The 23,212-nt window shown below is 42.2% G+C and overlaps 3 protein-coding genes across 5 annotated transcripts in view; 2 read left to right on the forward strand and 1 right to left on the reverse strand.

Annotated features, from left to right (window-relative positions):
- The window catches only part of ARL14EPL (ADP ribosylation factor like GTPase 14 effector protein like), a 216,578-nt gene that overhangs the window by 110,940 nt on the left and 82,426 nt on the right, over positions 1–23,212 (reverse strand). The gene's annotated exons all lie outside the window — the stretch shown is intronic.
- Positions 123–3,080, forward strand: ATG12 (autophagy related 12). Its single transcript, XM_061468728.1, has 4 exons — positions 123–317; positions 456–592; positions 2,194–2,256; positions 2,630–3,080. Exons 1-4 carry the CDS (start codon positions 146–148, stop codon positions 2,687–2,689), a joined length of 432 nt encoding a protein of 143 aa, XP_061324712.1. The 5' UTR covers positions 123–145; the 3' UTR covers positions 2,690–3,080.
- On the forward strand, positions 12,643–22,469 carry CDO1 (cysteine dioxygenase type 1). 2 transcript variants are annotated; one of them, XM_061468714.1, is made up of 6 exons: positions 12,643–12,966; positions 15,171–15,248; positions 17,434–17,591; positions 19,347–19,526; positions 19,780–19,789; positions 21,719–22,469. In XM_061468714.1, the coding sequence occupies exons 1-6, from the start codon at positions 12,752–12,754 to the stop codon at positions 21,774–21,776; spliced, it is 699 nt and encodes a 232-aa protein (XP_061324698.1). In that variant the 5' UTR covers positions 12,643–12,751; the 3' UTR covers positions 21,777–22,469. The 2 variants fall into 2 exon arrangements, with proteins under 2 accessions (XP_061324698.1, XP_061324697.1); XM_061468713.1 differs by lacking the exon at positions 19,780–19,789 and having other exon boundaries at positions 12,654–12,966; positions 19,347–19,516; positions 21,712–22,469.

Raw genomic sequence — 23,212 nt, forward strand, 5'->3', positions numbered from 1 at the left:
CCGAACCCGCGCAACCTCGCGCAACGCCCCGCCCCGTCACCTGACAGGAAGGCAGTGGCCCACAAGGAAAGAAACGCCTTGCGCAGCCACAGGCCCTCCCGCCGTGCAGCGTTACTTCCGGTCAGCTACTCCCCTCTGCAGTAGGATGGCGGAAGTGGAGGAGCAGCCGGTGCCTGCGTCGCCTCAGAGCGAGGAAAGAAGCGAAGCCGGGGAAGAAGCCCCTGACGGCGGGGCTGCGGCGGGGGGTGCTGATGCGGCCCCTCCTCCGGCCGGCTCACCGGGCACCGAGGAGGCCACTGGAGACACGAAAAAGAAAAGTAAGGGTGCGAGAAGCCACCGCCGGGGCAGGTGGGCGGGTCTGTGGATGACGGGCAGGTGCGCTGGCCAATCGGAGGTGGTGAGTGGGAGGCTCCGGCCAGTGGGGGCGCACTGTTGACGCTCGGTAATCCCCGCAGTTGACGTCCTGCTCAAGGCCGTGGGCGACACCCCTATCATGAAGACCAAGAAGTGGGCCGTGGAACGAACCCGCACCATCCAGAGCCTCGTCGACTTCATCAAGAAGTTCCTCAAGCTAATGGCCTCTGAGCAGCTGGTAGGCGCAGCTGGTAGCCTGGCCTACACATCCCGGGGAGGGCAGGAATAGCCGTGGCAGGGAACTCTGCACACCCCGAGGCCGAGTCGTTTCACCTTGTAGGGATGCTATATGTATGTAGACCACGGCTTTTGGTAGACAACTGGTGTAGGGACACCAGGAAAACTATTCAAAGTACACACAGCTGTGCACATTGACATGAGCCATCGTGGTGCAGTTTGGATGTGCTCAGGTGCTCAACTCCATGCAACCTATGGGCTTTTTGCAGTGTCTGTTCTTGTCTAATGCTGCCATACAGAGCTGTGTGCAATGTGAAATGCAATGATGCGTTTCAGTGAAAGGTTCATACGCACAGTGTAATTGTAGAAGTCAGGTATACAGAAGGGAGTATTTGGGGGAAAGTCTATAAAGTGTTTGGGGTTGGTGTTCTGAATATTGATGTCTGTTTTCTTCAAAACTTCTCAAACAGCTTACTTACTAGTAGGACTGACTTCTCTTTAAAATGGAGTACCTTAGAAACATTCACAGTTTGGCAGCATATTACCAATATTGCTTATGTGTTCCTTCATGTGCAGCCCAAGTGGCCTTCTGATAAAATTGGAAGAGCTGGAACAGAGTCAGAAATATGATTGTACTAGTTTTTTGCTTAACAGGGATACATACATTTCAAAGCTTTCATTTAAGATGTAAAGTTAAAACTGGACTCATTAAAACAGTCAAATGTGTAGCCAAAGTGTAGATTAAATCACCCTGTTCTTGGTCTACAGGCACTTATTTAAACATATAAGCTAAAGAGTTTCACTATGTATCTCTTATCTAGAAATCCTGAAGGGTTTGGGTTTTTTTTCCCCAAAGAAGGGGAAAAAAGAATCTTCTATCTCAAAGAAGACTAATAGTTCAGGTATTTATTGTTCATAGGTATTATCAACAGTGTTCATAGGTATTATCAACAGTTTAATTCATTAACTTCCATCTCATTATCTCGGGGGGGGGGGGGGGGGGGGGAATACAGGAACATGGAGTCTTCCAGTGTGGTTTAAGCTTACAGCTATACTTCAGGAACAAAGCCCTGGGAATTTAATAACTCTTCTTTGGAAATAGCAGAGTTTACTGTACTACACATCACGATCTCACGCTGCAGATTCCAAGGCCCTCTTAGACATTATGGAGTAGCTACTGTGTGCATGTATGTACGTTTGGTAGAGGAAGTGAGAAGGATGACTTTAGAACAAAAAGTTTTGTAATTTCTGTGACTGCTGTTATAACTGAGCAAATTTGGGATAGTGGGAATGGTTTACATACTTGAAATGAGAGTAAAGACCAAAACAGTAGGTTCATTTTGTGCTGCTGTATGGGAGGCTGATGAGTCAGTTTGCTGCAGAAGGAAAGCAGCACAGCCAGTCAAGGGTAGCTCCTGGAAGTCATGTTACCCCTCCACACCAAAGTAGAAATACTAATTTGTGGTATTTTGGTGTGGACTCTGAAGATCATAAATGGTGAACAGCGGACAGATTTACCCAGTTCTGGCAGCAGAATGTTTCTTCCGTGTAATCTGTGAGAGGTATGGGAGCTCTCCATCTTCTATTTTCTTTTTCTTCCAGTTCATATATGTAAACCAGTCTTTTGCTCCATCTCCAGACCAAGAAGTTGGGACCCTCTATGAGGTGACTTTCTCCTTAAATATCCTTTCCAACTGTGCTTAGCAGAATTTGCTGGTATACTTCTGGGACTTGAAAATTGTTACTATGCCTAGCAAAGCTGGTGGTCTCTTGCATTTAATGTAATGTAATTGATAATGACAGATATGTATAAGTATGATTTAGAGAGACATGACTTCATACAATCCCTGTAAATGTATTCATTCACATACAGGATGTTGTCATGCCTCCCATTATGATGGAGAGCTTTGTTACCAGTAGCTATTCTATGACACAGTTATCTGGTGGGGGGGCTTTTTTGTTTGTTTTGATTCATGTATATGCTAGCCCATGAATAATCTTAACAGCCCTTGTCTTGATTTCTTTTGTTTTCTTGCAGTGTTTTGGAAGTGATGGCAAGCTTGTACTGCATTACTGCAAGACTCAGGCATGGGGATGAATGACAAGCAGTAGAATTGTTTAGATGTTGTCTTCAAAAATGGAAAAGGGAGAAACTTTCTTAAATTTGGCCTGTAAATACACAGAAAGAAAGATTTTTTTTTCATTTCTGCTTAAATGTATAAAAATTATCCAGATGAGTAGTGTAAAAGAAGACCTACCTAGGCTATCTGATCATGGAACTTTTTTTTGATGTACATCTGAGGTACAGAAGAAAATTGTATTTGCCATCTGTAAGATGGAGCCAGCTTCCTTGCTGCCAAATTCTCAGTTGCTGTATCTGAAGGGAAGCTATTTCATAGTTGTCTGAAGGGCTGACTAGACAGCTCTGTCACTCTATATGCTGTACTGAATATAAAAGTTCCTTTTTATTAAAAGGGATGTTTATTGTATATGTAGCGTGGAATTCGGTTTACTTCTGACATGTTGTACATCCATTATGTGGATTCTATTCTTTGTGAAGTTTTCATCTTGAATGTGAATTAATCTCTTTTTTTTTTCTTATAATTAATATATAGGTGTTGGTATATAATCTGATTACCTCACACTGTGCCTTCATCATGTCATTACCATAAGTACCTTGTTTATATGGCACAACATAATGATAGACGTCAGAAGTACTTTTCATCCTGCCCATATTGTATAGTGATTTGTTGAATGCTGAAAATTTCAGCAGTTCCCAAGGTGCTTCTTCTGGTAGTGTTTAATGGCTGGCATCTTTATCTGAATGCTGCAGCTAGCTGTTTCTTCAGTTAATGAAGAAATAGATATGAGTTGCTATAAACTTACCATCTGTATATTCTCGTTTTGGCTGCTGTTATTTTCCTGTTTCATCACCTGCATGTTCCCTCAACAAAATAGAATGCACTTTACAACATTTGCTAAATCCTTTATTTATTCTGGAGTTTGGATGGGCAGGATGGGTTTTTTTTGTGTGTGGATTTATTTTGTAGATGTTGTACAATCTTTTATGTTTAAGCCGAACTAAATTAAGTGGTAGCTCTTCACTTGCAGAGTGTTCTTACGCTGGAGGACAGTTTTGATCCCTGGCACAAAACACTTCTTCAGCACATACAGGCAAAATGGCCTGTTCTAGGTTAAAATGTCCTTGTACAATAGTTTTGAGCTGTTCATTGCTGTTTCATGTATAAGTGGCTCTTCCGTGGTCACTGCAACCTGTGTACCAAATTGTTTCCCTCCTTAAAGGACTACTGGTGAACTAATACTCAGCTTAACTTACTGGTGTTGCTGCAGTTTGCATGCATCCTGCATACATGGCACAGAAACACAGGCATGTGCCCTGAATGCTTGCTTGATGTGTTTTACCAGTTATTTCTTTTCATTTCATTTCCACTTATTTCTTAAGTGGAAAACCCAGATTCGTTGGATTAAGCTAACAAGGCAGAATTTGTTGTAAACTCAAATCTTCAAATAATGCATACTGTTGCTGTTTAGAACCCTGATCTTAAGAATATTTGTCTATTTAAGAGAACTGTTGTAGAGGTTAGCACTCTGATTCTGTCCTTTTGAGGAAATTCCTTTCTCAACTAGTGAGGCCAGTGTAACCTTGCACAGCCACTAGAGGGTACACAAGGACAAAAGTATCTGCATTTTTTTTTTCCGACCATTTTTGTAATATATCCACTTGCCAGCCTTACAAATAGAAGTAGTTTGTTCTCCTGTGTGGCAGTGTGTTTACCTAAGCTAAGCTACTAGTCCGTCTGTCTTTAAAGAATGTTCTATTGGTGCCTTTCACCTCATTTGATCTTAACAAATGAGACTACTGATATTCTGTAACTGTGCTCTTTAAAAATAATGCAAGAAAGTTGTTGGGGGTGAGGGGGGTATGTTTTTTTAAAGGGGGTTCTGTGGATATTTTATATATAGATTAAATTTTTTTAATAAAAAAACACAAGGTTTTAGAGGTGAAGGAGAGATACAGATCACTGTATCTTACCAGCAAATGTTAGAAGGTTGTCCTTCATGTTGAAACTATAGATAATTTCTATCCTCTGAAGCTGGGGGGGGGGGAGGTTTGCCTTGAACCCTTCAAAGTCCAACATAACACCCACAGTAATGGTCTTGATTTCTTTTATTCACCAGAAGAGTTTTTGAACTTCGATAACTTATGCAGGTTTCAATCATAGAATAGTTTGGGTTGGAAGGGACCTTCAAAGGTCATCTAGTCCAACTCCCTGCAATGAGCAGGGAATTATTAATCTATTTAAGGTTCAGCTTATTCCTTGGACAGTACTTAATTACTGTTTGCTCCAGCATTTTTTCTGCTCTTAACTTTCCTCCAACCCCAACTAATTATTTCTTGGCCCCTAGTTTACCAGTATACAGTGACTGCTCACCTGATTGAGCTCTTGCTGTTCCTGAATGCTCTAAGTGGCTGTCTTTATTCTGTTCCTTTCCTTTTAATGACTGCCAGTTCCAATTCTACTAATTCCCCCATGTAGCTTCAGTATCTTTATAGAAAGAGTCCTCCTTTTTGCTGCTTTTCCTTGTAGTTGTCCACCTTTTCACCTCAGGGGGGTGGTTGGTGCTTGCTTATCTCTGGTAACTCCTTAAGGACCATGGGCTCTCTCCATCTGGAGTCAAGGTGCGACTGGTTTAAGTGGTAAAAACTTTTCCTTGTGCATGTTCTTAAATAACAGATTTGGCTGCAAACATGCCAAGTAAGTAATGTATTGGATGAACAAATAAATAATTAGGAGCACAATGCGTGTAGAATTTGCAAAAGATGAATGTTGCAAATATGTTAAATCTCATATGTTTAAAAGTGACAGTTGTAGCATCTAAAATAATAGATTAAATAAAAGGCTTTCAAAGGTATATACTTACCTCTTTAAAAAGAATAATTCCAGTAAATCAGAACTATCAGAAGCTTAAGCAGAACATAAACAGAGAACATGTTCTCTGTATTCACTATGCCTTAAGCAAAAGTGTTGACTGTATAGTTTAAGTGATTTCAATTGCTACAGAGGGAGGAGGAAGATTATGAAAGTAAGGGCTGTTGTTTCGGGCAAATCTGTGCAAGTTGCACAGGCACAAAAAATTTAAAAATAGTGTAGTTACTTAAGAGTGCTATGTTCTACCCAAAGATGCTACAGTACTGAGATACCAATATTTGTGATGTGATGTAATTTAATTCACTTTATGTAATTAATTAACAGAACAGGCAAACTGATAAAATCAGTTCAGTAAATTTTAAAGATTTATATATGAAGGTAAGTATTGGAAATGAAAACTATTATACTGTTTTTATGAACGACAGTACTTCAAAGCTTCCTAATACTGAAGAACAGTGCTATGCAAAATTCAGTTATCCTGTTTCTAAGATAACAGTCACCAGCTTCAAACCTTAACTGGGGGACATTACTTATATTAATTATTCAGATTATAGTTTAAAGACTAGGATTAATTATAAATTTCTAATTTGTAGGTTGAACTAGTCATAAAAGCACATGAAGAACAGGGAGGGGCTAAGTGAAACTCCAAGATACCTTGAAAGTGAAATTATACAATAATGTCATCTATGTGCATATTGAGCAAATGTCATCTTTTAAGCTTTGAAGAATTACTGCTAAAATATGTTGTGGGGATATCTTCTGTTAATAACTTAATCTTGGATGTACTGATCTACAGTAAATTCCAGGTGGGGGTGGAAATTCACACATCCACTCTGCAAACTACTTCTGAACTCTAAGGCAGCTTCTTTTTATCCATTGCTGATGTTCAGGCTCATTTTGCAGATCAAATTCTGCTTTTAGTTGCACAAGCTTTTGGCTTATGCTAGTTGTAACTATCCTGAAGTTTTAATTGCTCTTCAGGGATGTTGTACAAAGGTTACTCAAGGCATTATCATACTACAGCATTGTCATACTTGCAGATGAGACAATAAAGAGGGAAAAATACCTTTAACAATGGGGTTTTCATGGTCATGATGACTATTGCAAGCTTATATAAATGCCATGTGCATTAAAAAAAGGTGTTTCAGCATTGGTTTTATTGGATCATCAAGAGAAGAATCTGACAAAGTATGTTAAATGTGATTGTTGTCATTTGCAGAGACCACACTTCAGCTTTGCATCATACTTTATATGCTGCCAAAGCTAAAAATCATAAAGTCCTACACTATTTTTTTCTTGTACCTGCTTTGCACTTGCCTCAGTAGCCATAATGACATGAGGTGTGAAGTACATCTCACTATATTTCAGTCACAAAACTTTTGGCTTTATGCCAAAATATCTAGAGAAACAAAAACTCATTAGGGATTGTTTCCTCCTAAAATGAGTAGTTAAGAAAGGTTAAAGGAATCACATTGACTAAAGAGACCAAAATAAGTATGTTAAAAGCTTAACATTAAGCCAGTCACACTACATCTGTGTCACTAGACTCGGTAGCGCTGGAAGTTTTCTGCGGCACTGTAGCTCAGTCATATACAGTTAGTTGGTAGAACAGTTGCTGGCACAGACTTTGGCCTGTGCACAATTTAGGAGTTGGCAAGGGACCATTTCTGGTGGGCACTTTGAACATTACCAGCTTGTTTGGGAGGTTAGAAGATAAAAATTGTGGATACAAACTACACAGTTGGCCTGTGCACCAAGGAGGCTAGATTCTATCCCTTGTATATGCAGTAAGAATTAAGCTTGAGGGAGAAAGACTTTGTCCCTCTTCTAAGTTCAGGAGCATTCTTGGAATTTAAGTGCTTCTCCAGCTTACCCTCCATCATTAGATATATGCTTGCTATAAATGCTTGCAATATTTTTTGTTAAGAAGATTATAGATGGTGAGGAAGTACTACTTGTACATCTCAATTCACTCATACTTTTGCTTATTAAAAGTAGTTGACAAATATTAGTAAGATTTAGGGAAAAGTACAGAGTCTCAGTGTCCTTGCTATCTCTCTTCTCATGGAATAATTTCACATGAAAATTATTTAAATATATATAAATATATATGTATCAGTTGGACTGAGTGAATATAATTGTGTGGAGGGCTTGAACATTAAAAATGTTTGAGTTGCATGTTCTAATGGCAAAAAACAGCATATGATATTAAAAATCAGCCTGTGACATTAAAGCAGGCAAAAATGTGTTTAGCTCAGTTTGGTAACAGAGCTAATAAACCTAGCAGCTCTTGGGAACTAAAATGCACTAAGAGCTCATCAGCTCTGGAAGAGGAAACCTCAAAGAAGAAAAGGTCTCCAAACAGAAAACTACACTGTAAATAGTGCTACTACCGAGGAGGCTACCCAGTGCTTAAGCTTTCTCATATAAATACCACAAATTGAAAGAAATCAATTTTAACGTTTTTTTTTTTCTCACAGAAAGAAATGTCGATATTTATAACGCATGCATAGTGTACTAGCCTCCCACCAAAAGTGGACCAAACTGATTTCTTCTGAGAGTTCGTTCTGAGATGTGTGGTTTAATGCCTCACAGCTCTTCAGTATAGTTTATTTTTTAACTTCAGCAGTACACATGCTGTTCAGTAGTTAGTGTTTTCAGCATAAGGCATGTCTTGGTATGTGGAGCCCTTGTTTCAGTCACTGAATACTGCATTTTGTAGTCTGATGGTGTTTCACTGCATCATCTATGCTTGATACGATCTGTTCTCGGGCTTTTTTGGTGAATCACTGTGCAAGCAGCAGGTTCTCATGCAAAATCTGTTGTGTACTAAGGGATCAATCTTGCTTTCCTGCTTATATCACTGAGGAGCAGCTGCAGTGTTGTTCCACAGCCCCAGAAGGAATCATCCCACTTGAATATAGGGCTCCCTAATCATTTAGCTTGGTCTTTCAGATCACAGTCTGGGAACAGCTGCTTCAGACAGTGCATTGCTTCCAAATATCAATCTGAATGACGTCCGCAACAAACATTTACTTACGTTCCCTCCTGATTATAACCTGAAAGGTGATATCTGTGCAGTCAGTGTCCTTTCAGGAGTCCAAAGACCTTCATGTGAAATAAAAGGGACAGAACTCTAGGCATCATAGACTGAAGCACTTTGGGTTTTCAGATGCAGGATGCAGATCTTAAGTCATATAAAGCTTAAAGGAAAAGTCAGTAACCCTTTTGTAATGCTTTGGGACTACACAACACAATGTTCTGTTTCAGTAGGGTGACTTCCCTTGCCACAGATTATTAACCTTTTGTCTGTATTATGATCAATGTGACAAAACGTTCTCTTCTCTTAAGCTTCCTCAGAGTCAGGCAGCCCCAAAACTTGCACTACACCTGCAGATCCAGATTTTTCCTTTAAAAAGTGATCTCTATAGATGTAAGGAATCTTTGGAGAACAGAGACAATACCATTGGTAGAAGGGTAAGTCATAGGATCTGGAGGAGGAGAGGTAAATTCTTAGAATAGTTAGGGCTGGAAAGGACCTTAAGATCATCAAGTTCCAGCCCCCTGCCATGGGCAGGGACACTTCACCTACCATGTCATCCAAGGCTCTGTCCAACCTGGCCTTGAACACTGCCAGGGATGGAGCATTCACAACCTCCCTGGGCAACCCATTCCAGTGCCTCACCACCCTCACAGTAAAGAACTTCTTCCTTATTTCCAATCTAAACTTCCCCTGTTTAAGTTTTAACCCATTACCCCTTGTCCTATCACTACAGTCCCTAACAAAGAGTCCCTCCCCACATCTTTACAGGCCCCCTTCAGATACTGGAAAGCTGCTATGAGGTCTCCAGGCTGAACAGCCAGAACTTTCTCAGCCTGTCTTCATACAGGAGGTGCTCCAGTCCCCGATCATCCTTGTGGCCCTCCTCTGGACTTGTTCCAACAGTTCCATGTCCTTTTTATGTTGAAGACACCAGAACTGCACACAATACTCCAGGTGAGGTCTCACAAGAGAAGAGGGGCAGAATCACCTCCTTCGACCTGCTGGTCACACTTCTTTTGGTGCAGCCCAGGATACGGTTGGCTTTCTGGGCTGTGAGCCCACACTGAAGCCGGCTCATGTTCATTTTCTCATTGACCAACACCCCCAAGTCCTTCTCCACAGGGCTGCTCTGCATCTCTTCTCTGCCCAACCTGTAGCTGTGCCTGGGATTGCCCTGACCCAGGTGTAGGACCTTGCACTTGTCATGGTTAAACTTCATGAGGTTGGCATCAGCCCACCTCACAAGCGTGTCAAGGTCCCTCTGGATGGCATTCCTTCCCTCCAGCATATCAACTGAACCACACAGCTTGGTGTCATCAGCAAACTTGCTGAGTGTGTGCAAAATCCCACTGTCCATGTCACCAACAAAGATGTTGAACCAGACCGGTCCCAACACTGACCCCTGAGGGACACCACTCGTTACTGGTCTCCAGCTGGACACTGAGCCATTGACCACAACTCTGCATGCAGCCATCCAGCCAGTTCTTTATCCACTGAGTGGTCCGCCTATCAAATTGATGTCTCTCCAATTTAGAGACAAGGATGTCGTGTGGGACAGTGTCGAACACTTTGCACAAGTCCAGGTAAATTCTCATTAATGGGTTGAAGTGCTATTATCTGTCCAGGCTAACAGACCAAAGAGACACAGTATAGTTGTTTGTCACAACAGACTGAGGATTCAGACACCTTGGATCCCATATATGACTAGCCCACAATTGGGAATGACAAGATGCATCCTGAAGTCTTCAGACTCAGGCTACATATTCAGGTCCAATACATGGTGCAAAATGTCTAACACTGGAGATCATTAATTCTATCAATCTTAACTGAAAATTTTCCTCAATAGGTTAGGAGAAAAACCCTGTTATCTGCATTCCAGTAGGAGGTGAGGTGCCAATGTGTGCTCTGGCACTTCAGCTGGTCTCTGTTGGAGTGAGATTTCATGTCCAATGATTGCTTGCAATGCTTACACCTGACTTATGGGTAATAGTTGGGTGGTTTGGCATTTGTCCATAAAACAAAGTTTCTGTGGCTAAAGCCCAAACTCACATTTCCCAAGGCAAGATTTTATCTGTCAGGGTATCAACAAGAATGGTTTATTGGTTTCCTTTCTGCCTCTCAAATTTAAGTCATGAGGAATGCAAGAATGACTCACTTTCTGTGTGAACCCTCTGAGGTTCTGTGCTTTCCACAAGGGCTGTGTAATGTGAAATACAGGAAAAATCTTTAGACCTTTAGATGCTTCTCCCCTGAAGCCACAGGCTTGCTCTTTTTCTGTAGCACGATAAATATATATATCCACTTTAGGGACTGTGGTGTTTTATACAGGAGTATGAAGTACCTATGTGTCGTTCTGCAGATGTCATAGCATCTTGCAGATTCAGGAGTACTGAATGTGATTACGTATCTCCTCCAATAAACACCAAGGCCTGCCATCATTAAGCAGAGCTCAACAGCTCATTTATCAGAGAAACAAGATAAGGAGACCCTGATTACAGGAACTAGCAAGTGTAACTCTTGCAGAATTATTTAATGGGATATTTTCTCCTTTAGCTACACAATGGCTGTTATCAGTGCTGGGGTATCCTAGTTGTGTTTCAGAGACTTGGGATGGTCTTAGTTTCTTTCAGACCTCAAAAAGTGCTTGAAATCATCACAGTTCTCTGTTAGACACATGCACACACAAACACAACTTCTTTAAAAAGCGGCAATAATGTTGGCTCTGCTTTCTGTGTTGCAGGAGGGGTTCTGGACCGGTGTCTGGCAATGTAGCTATTCAGTGCATTTATTCATAACTCACTCCAGTGTACTAGACCCCAGCCCACTTAAATCTATGGGAGAATATTCCCAACTGCAGTGGAGCCAGAAGTTCATCCAGCCTTTCAAGTTGTAGCTGTTGTACTCATGGCCCCTCTTTTTCTCACACCTACTTCATGCACAGATCAGGATTAGAGAAGAGAAAGCAGCCACACTAGAAATCACTCACTGTAACTGTCTTTAACGTAATTGCAAACTGCTGCTATGGTGAACACCTTTAGGCCTCAGAGCTACAGCAGACCATACAACCAATCTGCTTACTTCTAGCCCCACAATCATCAGCAGACCTAAATAGCTGAACTCTTTTTTCTTTTCTTTTTTTTTTTTTTAAGAAAAGATGGATTTCTAAAGCACAATTCTATGATGCATGGTGAATGCGGCTGTCAGAATTCATGATTAATAAACATCCTATTAACAGCTGGACTAGAAATCACAGAATCAAAGAATGGTTATTGTTGGGAGGGACCTTAAAGATCATCTAGTTCCAACCCCCTGACTCCTTTTGTCCCATTCATTACATTTCTAGGTAATGACAGGCCACAGTAGCCTGTCTGCAGAGTGCGCAGTTTTCAAGGAACAGCACTTTCCACAGGCAGGCTGTATTATGTAACCTCCAGCAGCAATTTTCTGTGATACTTTTATACCACTGTGGTTTGTTTTGCTTTTAAATAGAAGCTTCTAAGTGTAGTTTTGTAAGGCTGGGCTCAAATTAATACTTCTCTGCTGCAGCTTATCTGCTTGAAAGCTTCCTCCTCTGTGATACAAGCAACGGAGGCAGCGGTGGACCACACTTCCTAAGCCCCAAAGCTTGTTGAAAGCAGATGAAAATGCACACACGAAGAGGCCTGGCAGGGAGAGGGAGAGCTGCGAGGCCATATTCCTTCCACGGGGAATACCAGAGAACCAAACGCTTCCCCGCCCACCCACGATGTGAAAAGCGAGCCTTGCCAGGGTCGCTGGAGGGACTGGCTGTGGTCCGGGAAGGAGGTAGAGTGGGATGCAGGGACAAGGACAAGGACAGGGGCAGTAGCAGGGGAAGAGGCAGAAGGAACAGGGGTAAAGGCAGGAGCAAGGGCAGAGGCAGGGGCAAGGGCAGAGACAGGAGCAGAGGCAGGCGGTGAGGGGCGCGCCCCTGCAGCCGGCTCCGGGTGCCCCCGCCCGCCGGGGTCGGTGGCCCCACTCCCGAGGACGGGGACGGGCACGGTTGGCCGCGGTCCCGCCCGCCGCCGCCTGGCCCCTCCGCCCGCCGGGGCGGTGGCAGGCTCCCGCCGTGCCTCCCAGTACATAAAGGGAGGTGGCGGGGGCCGGCCGTGGGCAGCGGCTGGCGGCGACGAAGCAGCCTGTGCAAATGGAGCTGCCGGCGGTGATGGAGCAGCCGGTGATGATGGAGCAGCCGGTGCAGACGGAGATGTGGAAGGCGCAGAGCCTGGAGGAGCTGATCCGCATCCTCCACCGGCTATTCGCGGAGGACAAAATCTGCGTGGAGGAAGTACAGGCGCTGATGGAGTCGTACGAGAGCAACCCCGAGGAGTGGCTGCAGTACGCTCAGTTCGACCAGTACAGGTACAAACCACGCCGGAGCAGAAAGCCTCCGGTGCCGCGCCGCTCACCGTGCTAGCGGAGCTGGCGGAAGGGCAAAGTCGCGAACGGAGAGGGAGGACCGAGGGGATGCAGAGCAGACGCACCACTACCACCCTCTTCCCCATCCCGACCCGTCCTACGGCCCCTCCGGCAGCGCTCCGACATGGGCAAAGGGCAAAGGCCCCCGGGGGGGTCCGCGGTGGCCAGCGGCGGGGCCGGGCCGGGCCGGGGAGCGGGCGGGGCTGCAGCGGCCAATTGCAGCACCGGCGGGCGCGGGCGGTGGCTGCCCCGCACCCGCTACCGGCAGTATCACGTGTACACCCCCCACCGGCACCGCAGCAGAGCCGGCATGCCGCGGGGGTTGCGCGGCGAGCCGGGGCGCGGAGCAGACCGCACCGACGTGCGTGTTCGGTGTCCGCAGAGGAGCAGGTGCGTGCCCTGCCGCACCGGTGGGGCGGGAGCCGACCGCGCCCCACGCTGCAGCCCCTTACTCCTCTGGGGATTTTTGCTGTTTGCCGGGAGTGAGGCAAATACCCGCGGGGGTTTGGAGTCACTCCGACTTGCTAACAGCTGATTTATCACGGCCATTGGTGACTGCCCCGTCTCAGGTTTCAATATAAATATATTTTATTTGAGCACTTCGTTAAGAAAACAACAAAACTAACCGCAACAAAAAACTCCCAAACTTTTACTTTTAGCCTTACTTTCATGAAACCATCACTCTGGCTTGACTTTTTTAGCCTTCTTTAACCTCGTGTTTGCTATCCTCCATTCGGAATAAAGCACAGAATTTGCAGCAGGACGCAGGAAACTAAGAATCAGAAAAACAAAGTGTGCTAACATTAGAAGTATGTATGGCAGCCATATTTTCTTTTTTATTCCCCCAGCCGAGCCCATACAGAAATAACAGCACTTGAAAAGTTTGGTCAAAATGCCAGAATTGATTGCTTATGTTCTGGCATCACAGGAAAATATGTCTACCTAAAATATGAGCAAAATGTGGATGAGGTGAAAGGCAGCATATAGACATACATGTTATGCTTTTAAAGTAATTTGTTATGAGCCTCCTATCTTGAGTAAAATAGAGTGGTCTTATGGGAAAACTAATTTAAAACTGACATCAGTGCCCTTTCTGTGTGCCCTGCTTGCATCTCCTAGCTGAGAGTGAGGCATCCTGTAATCAGTGTGTTTGCTTTACTTGGCAAAGTAAGGTGCAAATAGTCATAACTAAAGCTGAAATGAAATCAGAAGGTCCAACTGGGTTATTTGCATTAAAACATCTAGAAGCACCAGCCCCAGATCAGAAGAGCTGCACTACAGAAAGTAATGTGTAGAGCAAAATCCCAGTCCCTTCTCAAGTGAACCTTTCAGTATAACAAGACAAGCAGCAACCCAGGGAGGCTTGCAGGGGTGTTCCCTAAAGGGAACAAACGTAAGATGTTGCTATTAAAGATATTTGCAAGCCCTGAGAGCAAATCACAGTCTAGAATATCCCTATCGGTAAAAGCATTCAGAACCAAGCTTATGCCACCTGTAAGATAGCACATGAAAAATCTTTTTAGGAAATGTTGCAGTGATAAACTTTGTTTAGAAGTAGATGCTGGCAGAAGTTATCCCACAGGTGCTTTATCAACACACAAATGCTGCAGTACAAGACACAGAACTTTCAGGATCAGACTAGGAGAACCATGGACAAAAAGCCCAACCTCTTATTTCTTTTTTGGCTTTGTACAAATGAGTGCTGCATAACAGAAGGAAAGCCAAGAATATTTGAAAAGGAAATGCAGAAGAATGTAACCATTTATTTTTCTTGTTCCACTGCAGGCCTCTGTTTCTAATTATAAGCCAGATGCTGAAGTGACTTCATTCAACAACTATTTTGATTTGATCCTGTCTACCACCCTAGTCTCAGACTCACAGTTCCCAGACTCCAATAGTCTATGTAATTCAAAAGCAATATGATTATAAAATATCAAAATTACTTTTTTTCCCCCAGAAAAAAGAACTCTTACCAAAAAATGAAGTTCAAAATACAAGTTTGTTTTTTTTTCCAAGTACAACTTGGCTTTCAAGAAAAGGTAGAAAAAGCATTCTTATACATCACAATCTTCCTTCATAAACATTTGTATGATTTTGTCTTTTGTAGGCATATCAGTACGGTAAAATGCAAACACTTTGTATTTCAGGTATACAAGAAATCTTGTGGACAGTGGAAATGGAAAGTTCAACTTAATGATCTTGTGCTGGGGTGAAGGGCATGGCAGGTTCGTATCCAAAGACTATGGGTTTAGCAAACAGACAAAAAGACACCGTATCTTTCACTGTCATAAAAAGGAGAAAAATAATCAGCCCTTTGAAAGCTATTGGAAAGCATCTGGAATCAAAGCAGAGGTATTGGTATAGCAGTGCTGAATATTTGCTGTATCTTTTGCAGGTTTGTATGTCATTGACATCTTTAGATCACTCTTTTGGTTTTCTACCAAATCTAACCTTCTCCTCTGTCAGAGGAATTTTTTAGTCCCAGAAATACAGTGGATTCCGTGGGTAGCAGGGACTGTTCAACCAGTTCCATGCAACACTTGGCTGCAGAAGCAGGACTTGGTGGTATTTACATAGTCTTTGTTCTTTGTTTGTAAGGGTGCTTAAATTCTGCCTCTATGACAAGATGAGAAAGGTAGGTTTGGGTCAGGACTGCAGGCTGTGAGGAGAGAAAACCTTTCCAGGAGCACATGGCTTTCTTTAGGTTCACACATCACACCTCTCTCAAAATGGACCACACTGCTGATGTGGCCTCCTGAGTTGTATACACAGATGGTATCCTACGTTGTTTAGTCTTACAAATGTGAGGGCAGGATCTGTCCCTTGGAGGTCTTTCACAAAATTTTGGCTAAAATAAAATATGGAATAAAAAAACTTGCAGGTTTTGACTTATTATTCTCACATATAAATAGAAAACCTAATGAGATGTTGGACCATTTTTTTGTTTGTTTTAATTGAGCGTGCAATTGAGCATTTACAGTATTATCTAGGGGATGCCATGATGTCATACTCAGAGGCATATAGGAATTGACCCCATCACCTCTAATCCTTCCAGGCTATGCCCCCAAAGCCTGTAATTTATGTCAAGCTGTGTTTGGGTTGAATGAGCATTTGCTAGAGCTAAACTGGACAGAAGGATATAAGGAAGAATATAAGGATGTAAGGAAGAAGTTCTTCACTATGAGGGTGGTGAGGCACTGGAACAGGTTGCCCAAGGAAGTGCTAATGTTCCACCCCTGGTACCCCTGGTAGTGATCAAGGCCAGGTTGGACAGATCTTAGGGTGACATGGTCTGGTGTGAGGCGTCCCTTCCCATGGCAGGGGGATTGCAACTGAGTGATCCTAAGGTCCTTTCCAACCCAAACCATTCTGTGATTCTATGATTCTATGACTAAGACCACAAGTTGGTTTTGCTTCCTGCATGAGGAGGATCAGGTTGTTCTCATGGCTTGTGGAAGGAGCGTGACAATGTGGCATTTGTGAATTGCTCTGTGCCTGAAGCAAGCTCTGCTCTCTTGGCATCTCACATTTGTTTACTGGAAACAGTAATGAACAAGAACCAAGTTTTTGACTGAAACCCATTAGCACTGTATTTCTGGGAGAATCAAATTCTCCCTTTTCCGTCCCCCTGGATGAGTGGAGGGCTCTCTCTTCTAATCACATTGACTTCTGTAACAGGACTCTACTTAAAATGCCCAAACAAGCCTGAACTACTTATCTAGCCTGTATGTCTCCAAATGTAGCAATTAAAACATACTTCAGATCAAGCAAGCAGACAAATCATACCAGATCCTGCTGTTTTGTTCATGTTTTGCCAAACTAGAGAAATTAACAGCTTACTGGAGCTGGTTGTACTTAGTACTACCAGAGCAAGAGGTACAGCACTTTTTTTTACTCAACAGATGTCTGTGCACTCCAGCAGTAAGGAGACCATAGAAATTAAGCAGAAGTAGCTCATTTCTCCCACAGTTTAGGATCTGCAAATATCAGGTATACTTGCAAGCTTATACCAGCCTCTGCCTGAGGTCATTTTGTTTCTTGACCACTGAGAGTTTTTGTGTTCTGAAGACTTTTTCTGTCCTCCTCCCTCCTCCAGGCTTCCTTTGTATTTCTCTGTGCAAAGCCATAGATGATTGAACAACATCTGACTCTCCTCCAAGTGCTGCTGTATGCGAGCTTATCACAATGCATTTCCACCATAGGAGTTTTAAGTAGGTTAAGTAGGCATGCCTTAGCGACTGTGTTGGAATGTTTTTTTCCTAAGACTTTTGTGCATGACCTGTGTGCAACAGCACTTGATTCTACGGCTGTGTCCATATGCAATATGCTATACCATCTGTCCTGAAATTGCTGTACTAAAATTGACTATGTACATCACACTGAGTTTGGTTATTCCTTTCGGGTGTATAGCAGCATCCATGATCACACCGACTCACACTGCTTTATGAAGATCCTCCAGGGAAATCTAAAGGAGACTCTGTTCGAATGGCCTGAGAAAAAAGGGAATGGTGAAATGATTAAGAAATCAGAACGAGTTTTGAGGGAAAATCAGTGTGCCTACATTAATGGTAAGTTGTTAAGCTTGTTTTGACAACTGCCGATCCATGACTTATTCCTAACAGAACAGTTCATCTGCTTTCTAGTTTCCTACCTTTAACAGCGTAATACTAATGGCTTTATGCACAGTTTAGGAATGTGACTATCTAGATTCTACACAAATGTGTTCAGTAAACCAAACAAAACCATGTTCTTTTAACTCACTCTTAAGACACTGCAGCAATCGCTTGATACTTATATAAGCTGGGTATCTCCTCTAAACCAAGCAGCCTTCAGCATTGTGTCCCTAATGTCTCTCTGAAATTACTTGGGACAGGGGTTCTCAGACTCAGTTGGGTTTTTCTGCCTAAGCAGATCTTTCCAGTGCAAGCAATTGCACCCTGTGTGCATCTGATCTAAAGATTCCTTGGTTGTTTTAAACAAATTTGGTATCCAATTCTCTCAGGCGGTTTGGATCTCTGCCATATTTTGTAACAGATGTTTTGATTTCAAAGAAACAGGTAAAACAAGTAGAAGGAAAACACTGAGTGTTGATGGCCTGAGCTACTTCAATAGTGGGTGACCTTCATGCTTCTCTTGCATGCTTCTTGATTGCTCTGTAATTTATATTTAAGGTTAGAACCCACAGTGTTTATTTGAGTTTCCCACTGGATGAGCACAGATTTAGGACTTTTTTTCCCCTATTTTCCACTATTTAGGTAAACTATGTTAACAACACTTAGGGCTTACACTTCAAACGTATCAGAGTTAAGAGTGTACTCAAGATTCTCAGAGTATCATGCCTGTGTTGCACTATACAGGTCCAGGTATTATATAGCATATTAATTCTATTAATTCAAGTACAAAGGCCTTAGTTGTTTTTATAGCAGGGTCGTAAGTTTAAATTCCAGGTCTTTTAAGTAACTCAAAAACTCAACTTCAGTGTAGAATGGAAATTATTTGTTTCATAGATGTGATTCTTCATACCTTACATTTTTATGTAACAGCTCGGTTTCTACTCCACCATCACAGAATGTGCCGTTACTTCGTTAGTAACCACATGACAGACAGTGAACAGATGTGTTCAGTTATACTTGCTATTCAGCTAAGCTTGGAAGTATGCCAGTCACTACTAATTTGTCACCTTAGTCAAAAAAGCAGACAAATGAAAAGCCTGTTCTCCAAACTAATAAACTGGAAGGATTAATTGGGAAACAGATGCCTGTAGAGAAGACAATTACTTCTCTGTCTAGAAGTGCAGACCCCAAATACACGTAGCTGACTTTTAATTTGACTGATGTCCTTGTTTCCAGGCTAAGAGCTGGCAGTACGAAAACTTCTTCCCTGTAAAACATCTTGCTAATTTTTAGAAACACAAACCTTCCTGCTTTTGGAGGAAGCTTCCTCCTCGGAACAGCAGCATCTCCTGGGAAAGCAAATAAACTTGAAGCCCTTTGGGAGTGATAGCTAGAAAACTAGTGACAGCATGCCCTTCCTTAAGTTTCTCTGGGTTTCTGTTGGCCTTTATCCTGTAGAAGATAATCCAGAAGTTGCGTGAAGTATGGAGAGCAATAACTTACGTTGAATTACCACTGCATTTAGGAATCTGTGCTGGAGAACAGCAGTCAAATTCACTGTACTCAGTTACTTGTTGCCCATAAAAATGCAGGCATGCCTGAGGGGCTTGCTTATAAGTTTCTGTCCAGAAAGCAGTTTTCCAGGTGTCTGAGACCTCATCACATCTTCTCAGTAACACAGCCTGTTGTCTCATGTCCTTGCTGGTGTAGACTCCATTGGCCTGCACCGTGTGGAGAACATCAGCCACACAGAGTCTGCCGTTAGCCTGCATTTGTACAGCCCGCCCTTTGACAGCTGTAACACCTTTGATCAGAGGACTGGACACAAGCACAAAGTCAAGATGACCTTCTACAGCCAGTTTGGGGAAAGGACTCATTGTGTAAGTATGAGTTGACACGCTGCCCACCTGGCCCTGTGCTATCTGTCCCTGTGGGGACAAGGGCGAGGACCTGTCCTCCTACCTACCCAGGGCAGAGCACCAGTGCCCCGGGACAGGCAGAAGGAAGGTCCAGCAGCCCTGCCTTTCCTGGGGCATCCCCATCTAGGACCAGCATAAAACTTGTTTCCAATACTACCTGATTTGTTGGTTTGCACTTCCCCCGTGTGGAACTGGCTGCTTTGTAGCTTCCTCCCCTTCACCAGCAGGAAATCAGTTCCAAGCAGAGAGGGGGATTACTGAGAATTCTGTCAATAGCTAAGTATCTTCAGGCAGAAAATGATAGTAAATACAAGCCAGCCAATGGAAAACTGTGAAGCAGATACATTGTTTTGGCCAGCTTAAGTCATGTGTAACGTTTCCTGCCGAAACTGTTCTGCCAAAAAGCAGCGCATTTCAAGTCATTAGTTCAAAACCTTGTAACCTACTGCAAAGAATTTTTAATAGATTTAATTGAATTCTTTGAAACAAAAACTTTGACACAGAAAGACATTCTCTGAGAGTAAAAGCAGGCCTTTTGGCTATCGGCTGCATTCTTGAGCAGTGGCGGGATATTTTATTTGGATAGAAAAGCAGTCTTAAGATTGGTTTTGGGGAAACTAGCTAGGACATCTGGGAGAGTTTAATCAGGTTTCTTTTAGCGCTCTTCCATGCATTGAGAAACATAACTACTTACACAGGAAGAAAAGACAGATTCTTGATGTTCAGCCACAGACGTTCAAGGACTGTTTGGTTTTGTTAGATACAGAGCAATTTCACCTTTCACTGAAGCCAGAAATTCAGTGCTCGGGCGTTTCCCAGAGTGAGCTTTTAGTAAGACACAGCTGAAGTTCTACATAATTGACAAGTACCATGTAGATTATTTCTTTGGAGCTTATCGCGTTACATGATTTACCAAACAACTGAAACACAAACTTTGACCTTCCCGAGTTTGAAGGGTCTTTGAGAAAGTAAATTTAAATTTGTAATTCAGATTTTAGAGGAAAATTAACATGGAAAAATGCTGAACAAAATTCATGCAAGAGTTCAATGTTTGCTTGCTTTGTTTTTGTTTTAAGTATTTACTAAATATGAGGTATGTCCAATAACAAGCAAGACTAGATGTTTTGATTTGGGCCATTTTCTTCCTCTTGATGTGTAACTATCTAGCAGCGCTTTTACCTTTTGTGTGAAACCAGATCTGGCTTTCAGGAAGGAGGTAAATCCTAGCCATTGTGTCTCTTTCATGAATTCCTGTAAATGGAATTCCAGTAAGGGGGAAAGAGGTACTGAGTCTGAGCCATACCGCTGCCTGAAATGACTTCACACTACAAAAACCTTCTGGTCTCAGTGAGGGTTTCTGGAAATCTGACTGGAAAATCAAATTTTCTTCTGCTTACCAGATCTCAAAAGGATGTAGGAAAACACAGAGCTCTAAGTTAAAAACACAGAAAGAGTAATGTAAAATATACTGGTGTATTTTACGCTTTATGAGTGAAATATCTGCCTACCTAAAGCACGTTCAGTACTTGCTCTTTGTCATAAATTTTTTTGCAGGTAAACCACACAGCTAAATCCCTAGTGGCTTCTGGCCACAATGAAGTCTTAGTTAACTAACTCTCCAGTAAATACATAATAAATTATATAGGCCTACTAATTATTATGGTATGTAGCATGTCCAGGGACTTCCCACAGAAGTAACTATTTACACAGTTTGGGTACAAGCCATGGGAACACCAATGTGAAAGTTCACTGATGGGAAACTGATTTTGTCTTGGATGTCACAGCACATCAATTCCTACTGCCCAGAATTTTGCTGGGGTAGGAGGTCTCTTTCTGCAGCCTGTCTTCCAAGCTGGATTTTCAAGCAGTTTCTGTAAAATGAAGTAGGGCGAAGTACTGGGGAGAGAAGATAGTCTGAAGGAGGAGGCACTCCTCCACTGTCCCTTCTGCCATGGGCTTACCTGTGGTCACACAGACTCAATGGACAGAGTGACTTTCTCAGGTGTCCTCTATCAAGCTCTGTAGTACTAAATATAAGTGCATTAAGTATTTTAAGGTACTGAGCTGCTCTGGGAATTAAGGCCCCTGCTGAGAAAATGAGGCAGGTGGTGTCTGTCTCTTTCCCTAAAACAGTTACCTCTCTTCTTTCCTTTTAGGCAACAGCAGTGCCACAGGAGAACAACTGAGAAGCACCAGCATGCATTTGCGTGAGACCTGCTGAATGTTTAACTGGGGACAGAAGACTTGCATGGCTAAGGCTAGCAGCCAGCTATATTTCTATACCTTGTACATAGGAGTACACTAGGGCAGCTTCCAAGCCATCCACATTTCCCCCGAGCAAATGCTGATTATGGGACACTAAGATAACTAGTGCCATAAACTACTTGAGAGGTTAGATGCCTTTTCTTAGGCTTTTGTCAGAATTAAGTAGTTTGTTTTCTGATTCTAGCCTCCTTTTAATTCCACTTCTGATACCACACTGCGAATATCAGAAATAGGGTTTATAAACATCATTTGACACTACTTAATAGGTGCATCAGTATGTATGCTCTCAATGTAATTAATAACTATATAAACTTCTAAGCTTCCAGTCACTTGTGCCTATGGGGATTACACTAGATACAACTAACAGCAGCTTCCTGTTTTTTTTAATTAAGCCTTTTAGGTTTTAGTGCTGTACGCCATTTTAATAGTTTTGTGCATTTTTTACTTTTTGTTTTTTAGAATTTCATTTGTCAGATCTTGCTCTAAATAGGAGCAGTGAAATGCTTCATGCACAATGATTTTCAAAACTGGGCAGAGATTTAAGTTTTTAATAAGACTAATCATACTTAATTCAGCTAATGTCCAGTTTCCAGCATATTCCATATAGCTACTGAAGAAGGTAACTGAAATAAAACTGGATTTGTTCACAAATTTCAAGTTTTCAGCTTTTTTTCTCCTGGCAACTAAAATATTCATCACACTTTCTGAAAATCCACATTCTTCATGAACATCTAAGTCCTTTCCAAGCAATGCACTATTAGAAGAGGCTTTAGAAAGTTGGAAATATTTCAAACATGCAAAGAATCCTGATCCCAATTAAGTTGGTGGGAGTTCTGCGTTTGAGTTCACTGATGCTTAGTTTTATCCTCCAGATTTAGTTGTAAGGAAAGAACCATCTCTAATTAAACATACCAAAATCAGAAAAGCTGCCTGCACGGGGATTATAATAAATTATATTAATTATATTATATTATATTATATTATATTATATTATATTATATTATATTATATTTATTATATTATATATTTTTTTATATATATTCTGTCTATATATTTAATGCAGCTAATAACATAGGACAAGTAGAGAACATGGAGCTCGCCTCCTAGTCTCATAGGTGACTGCAGGTTACTCCAGCAGCAGTTTAACAATATCCTTTTTAGATGTCACATACTTCCCTCCATATTGACAAGCATGGAAAATATTACTTTGTGAGTAAATATTTCCAGGAAGGCTGTGTCAAATTAAAAAAAAAAGTGAAATAAAAAGTTTGAGCAGTATCATAGTTTTTAAATGAACCTGTGCTCTTGGGCTGTGATAACTCCTTGAAGGCCAGGGGCAAGAGGGGAAAGATGGAGAAAGGGAGTGTGGAAGGAAAAGGAGGGCCTAAAGGC

This window comes from Pezoporus flaviventris, unplaced genomic scaffold (genome assembly GCF_033815535.1).
Source record: "Pezoporus flaviventris isolate CSIRO_AGI_PZ_B2104156 unplaced genomic scaffold, CSIRO_AGI_Pfla_v1 ptg000050l, whole genome shotgun sequence".
Lineage (NCBI taxonomy): Eukaryota > Metazoa > Chordata > Aves > Psittaciformes > Psittacidae > Pezoporus > Pezoporus flaviventris.

What these genes read in the sequence shown, in the direction of transcription:
- ATG12 (XM_061468728.1), top strand. Translation starts at nt 146, where the DNA reads ATGGCGGAAGTGGAGGAGCAGCCGGTGCCTGCGTCGCCTCAGAGCGAG. An exon ending in TGGAGACACGAAAAAGAAAA is followed by an intron (nt 318 to 455) that starts GTAAGGGTGCGA and finishes TAATCCCCGCAG; the next exon opens with TTGACGTCCTGCTCAAGGCC. An exon ending in AAGTTGGGACCCTCTATGAG is followed by an intron (nt 2,257 to 2,629) that starts GTGACTTTCTCC and finishes GTTTTCTTGCAG; the next exon opens with TGTTTTGGAAGTGATGGCAA.
- CDO1 (XM_061468714.1), top strand. Translation starts at nt 12,752, where the DNA reads ATGGAGCTGCCGGCGGTGATGGAGCAGCCGGTGATGATGGAGCAGCCG. An exon ending in GCTCAGTTCGACCAGTACAG is followed by an intron (nt 12,967 to 15,170) that starts GTACAAACCACG and finishes TTTGTATTTCAG; the next exon opens with GTATACAAGAAATCTTGTGG. An exon ending in TGGGGTGAAGGGCATGGCAG is followed by an intron (nt 15,249 to 17,433) that starts GTTCGTATCCAA and finishes TCGGGTGTATAG; the next exon opens with CAGCATCCATGATCACACCG.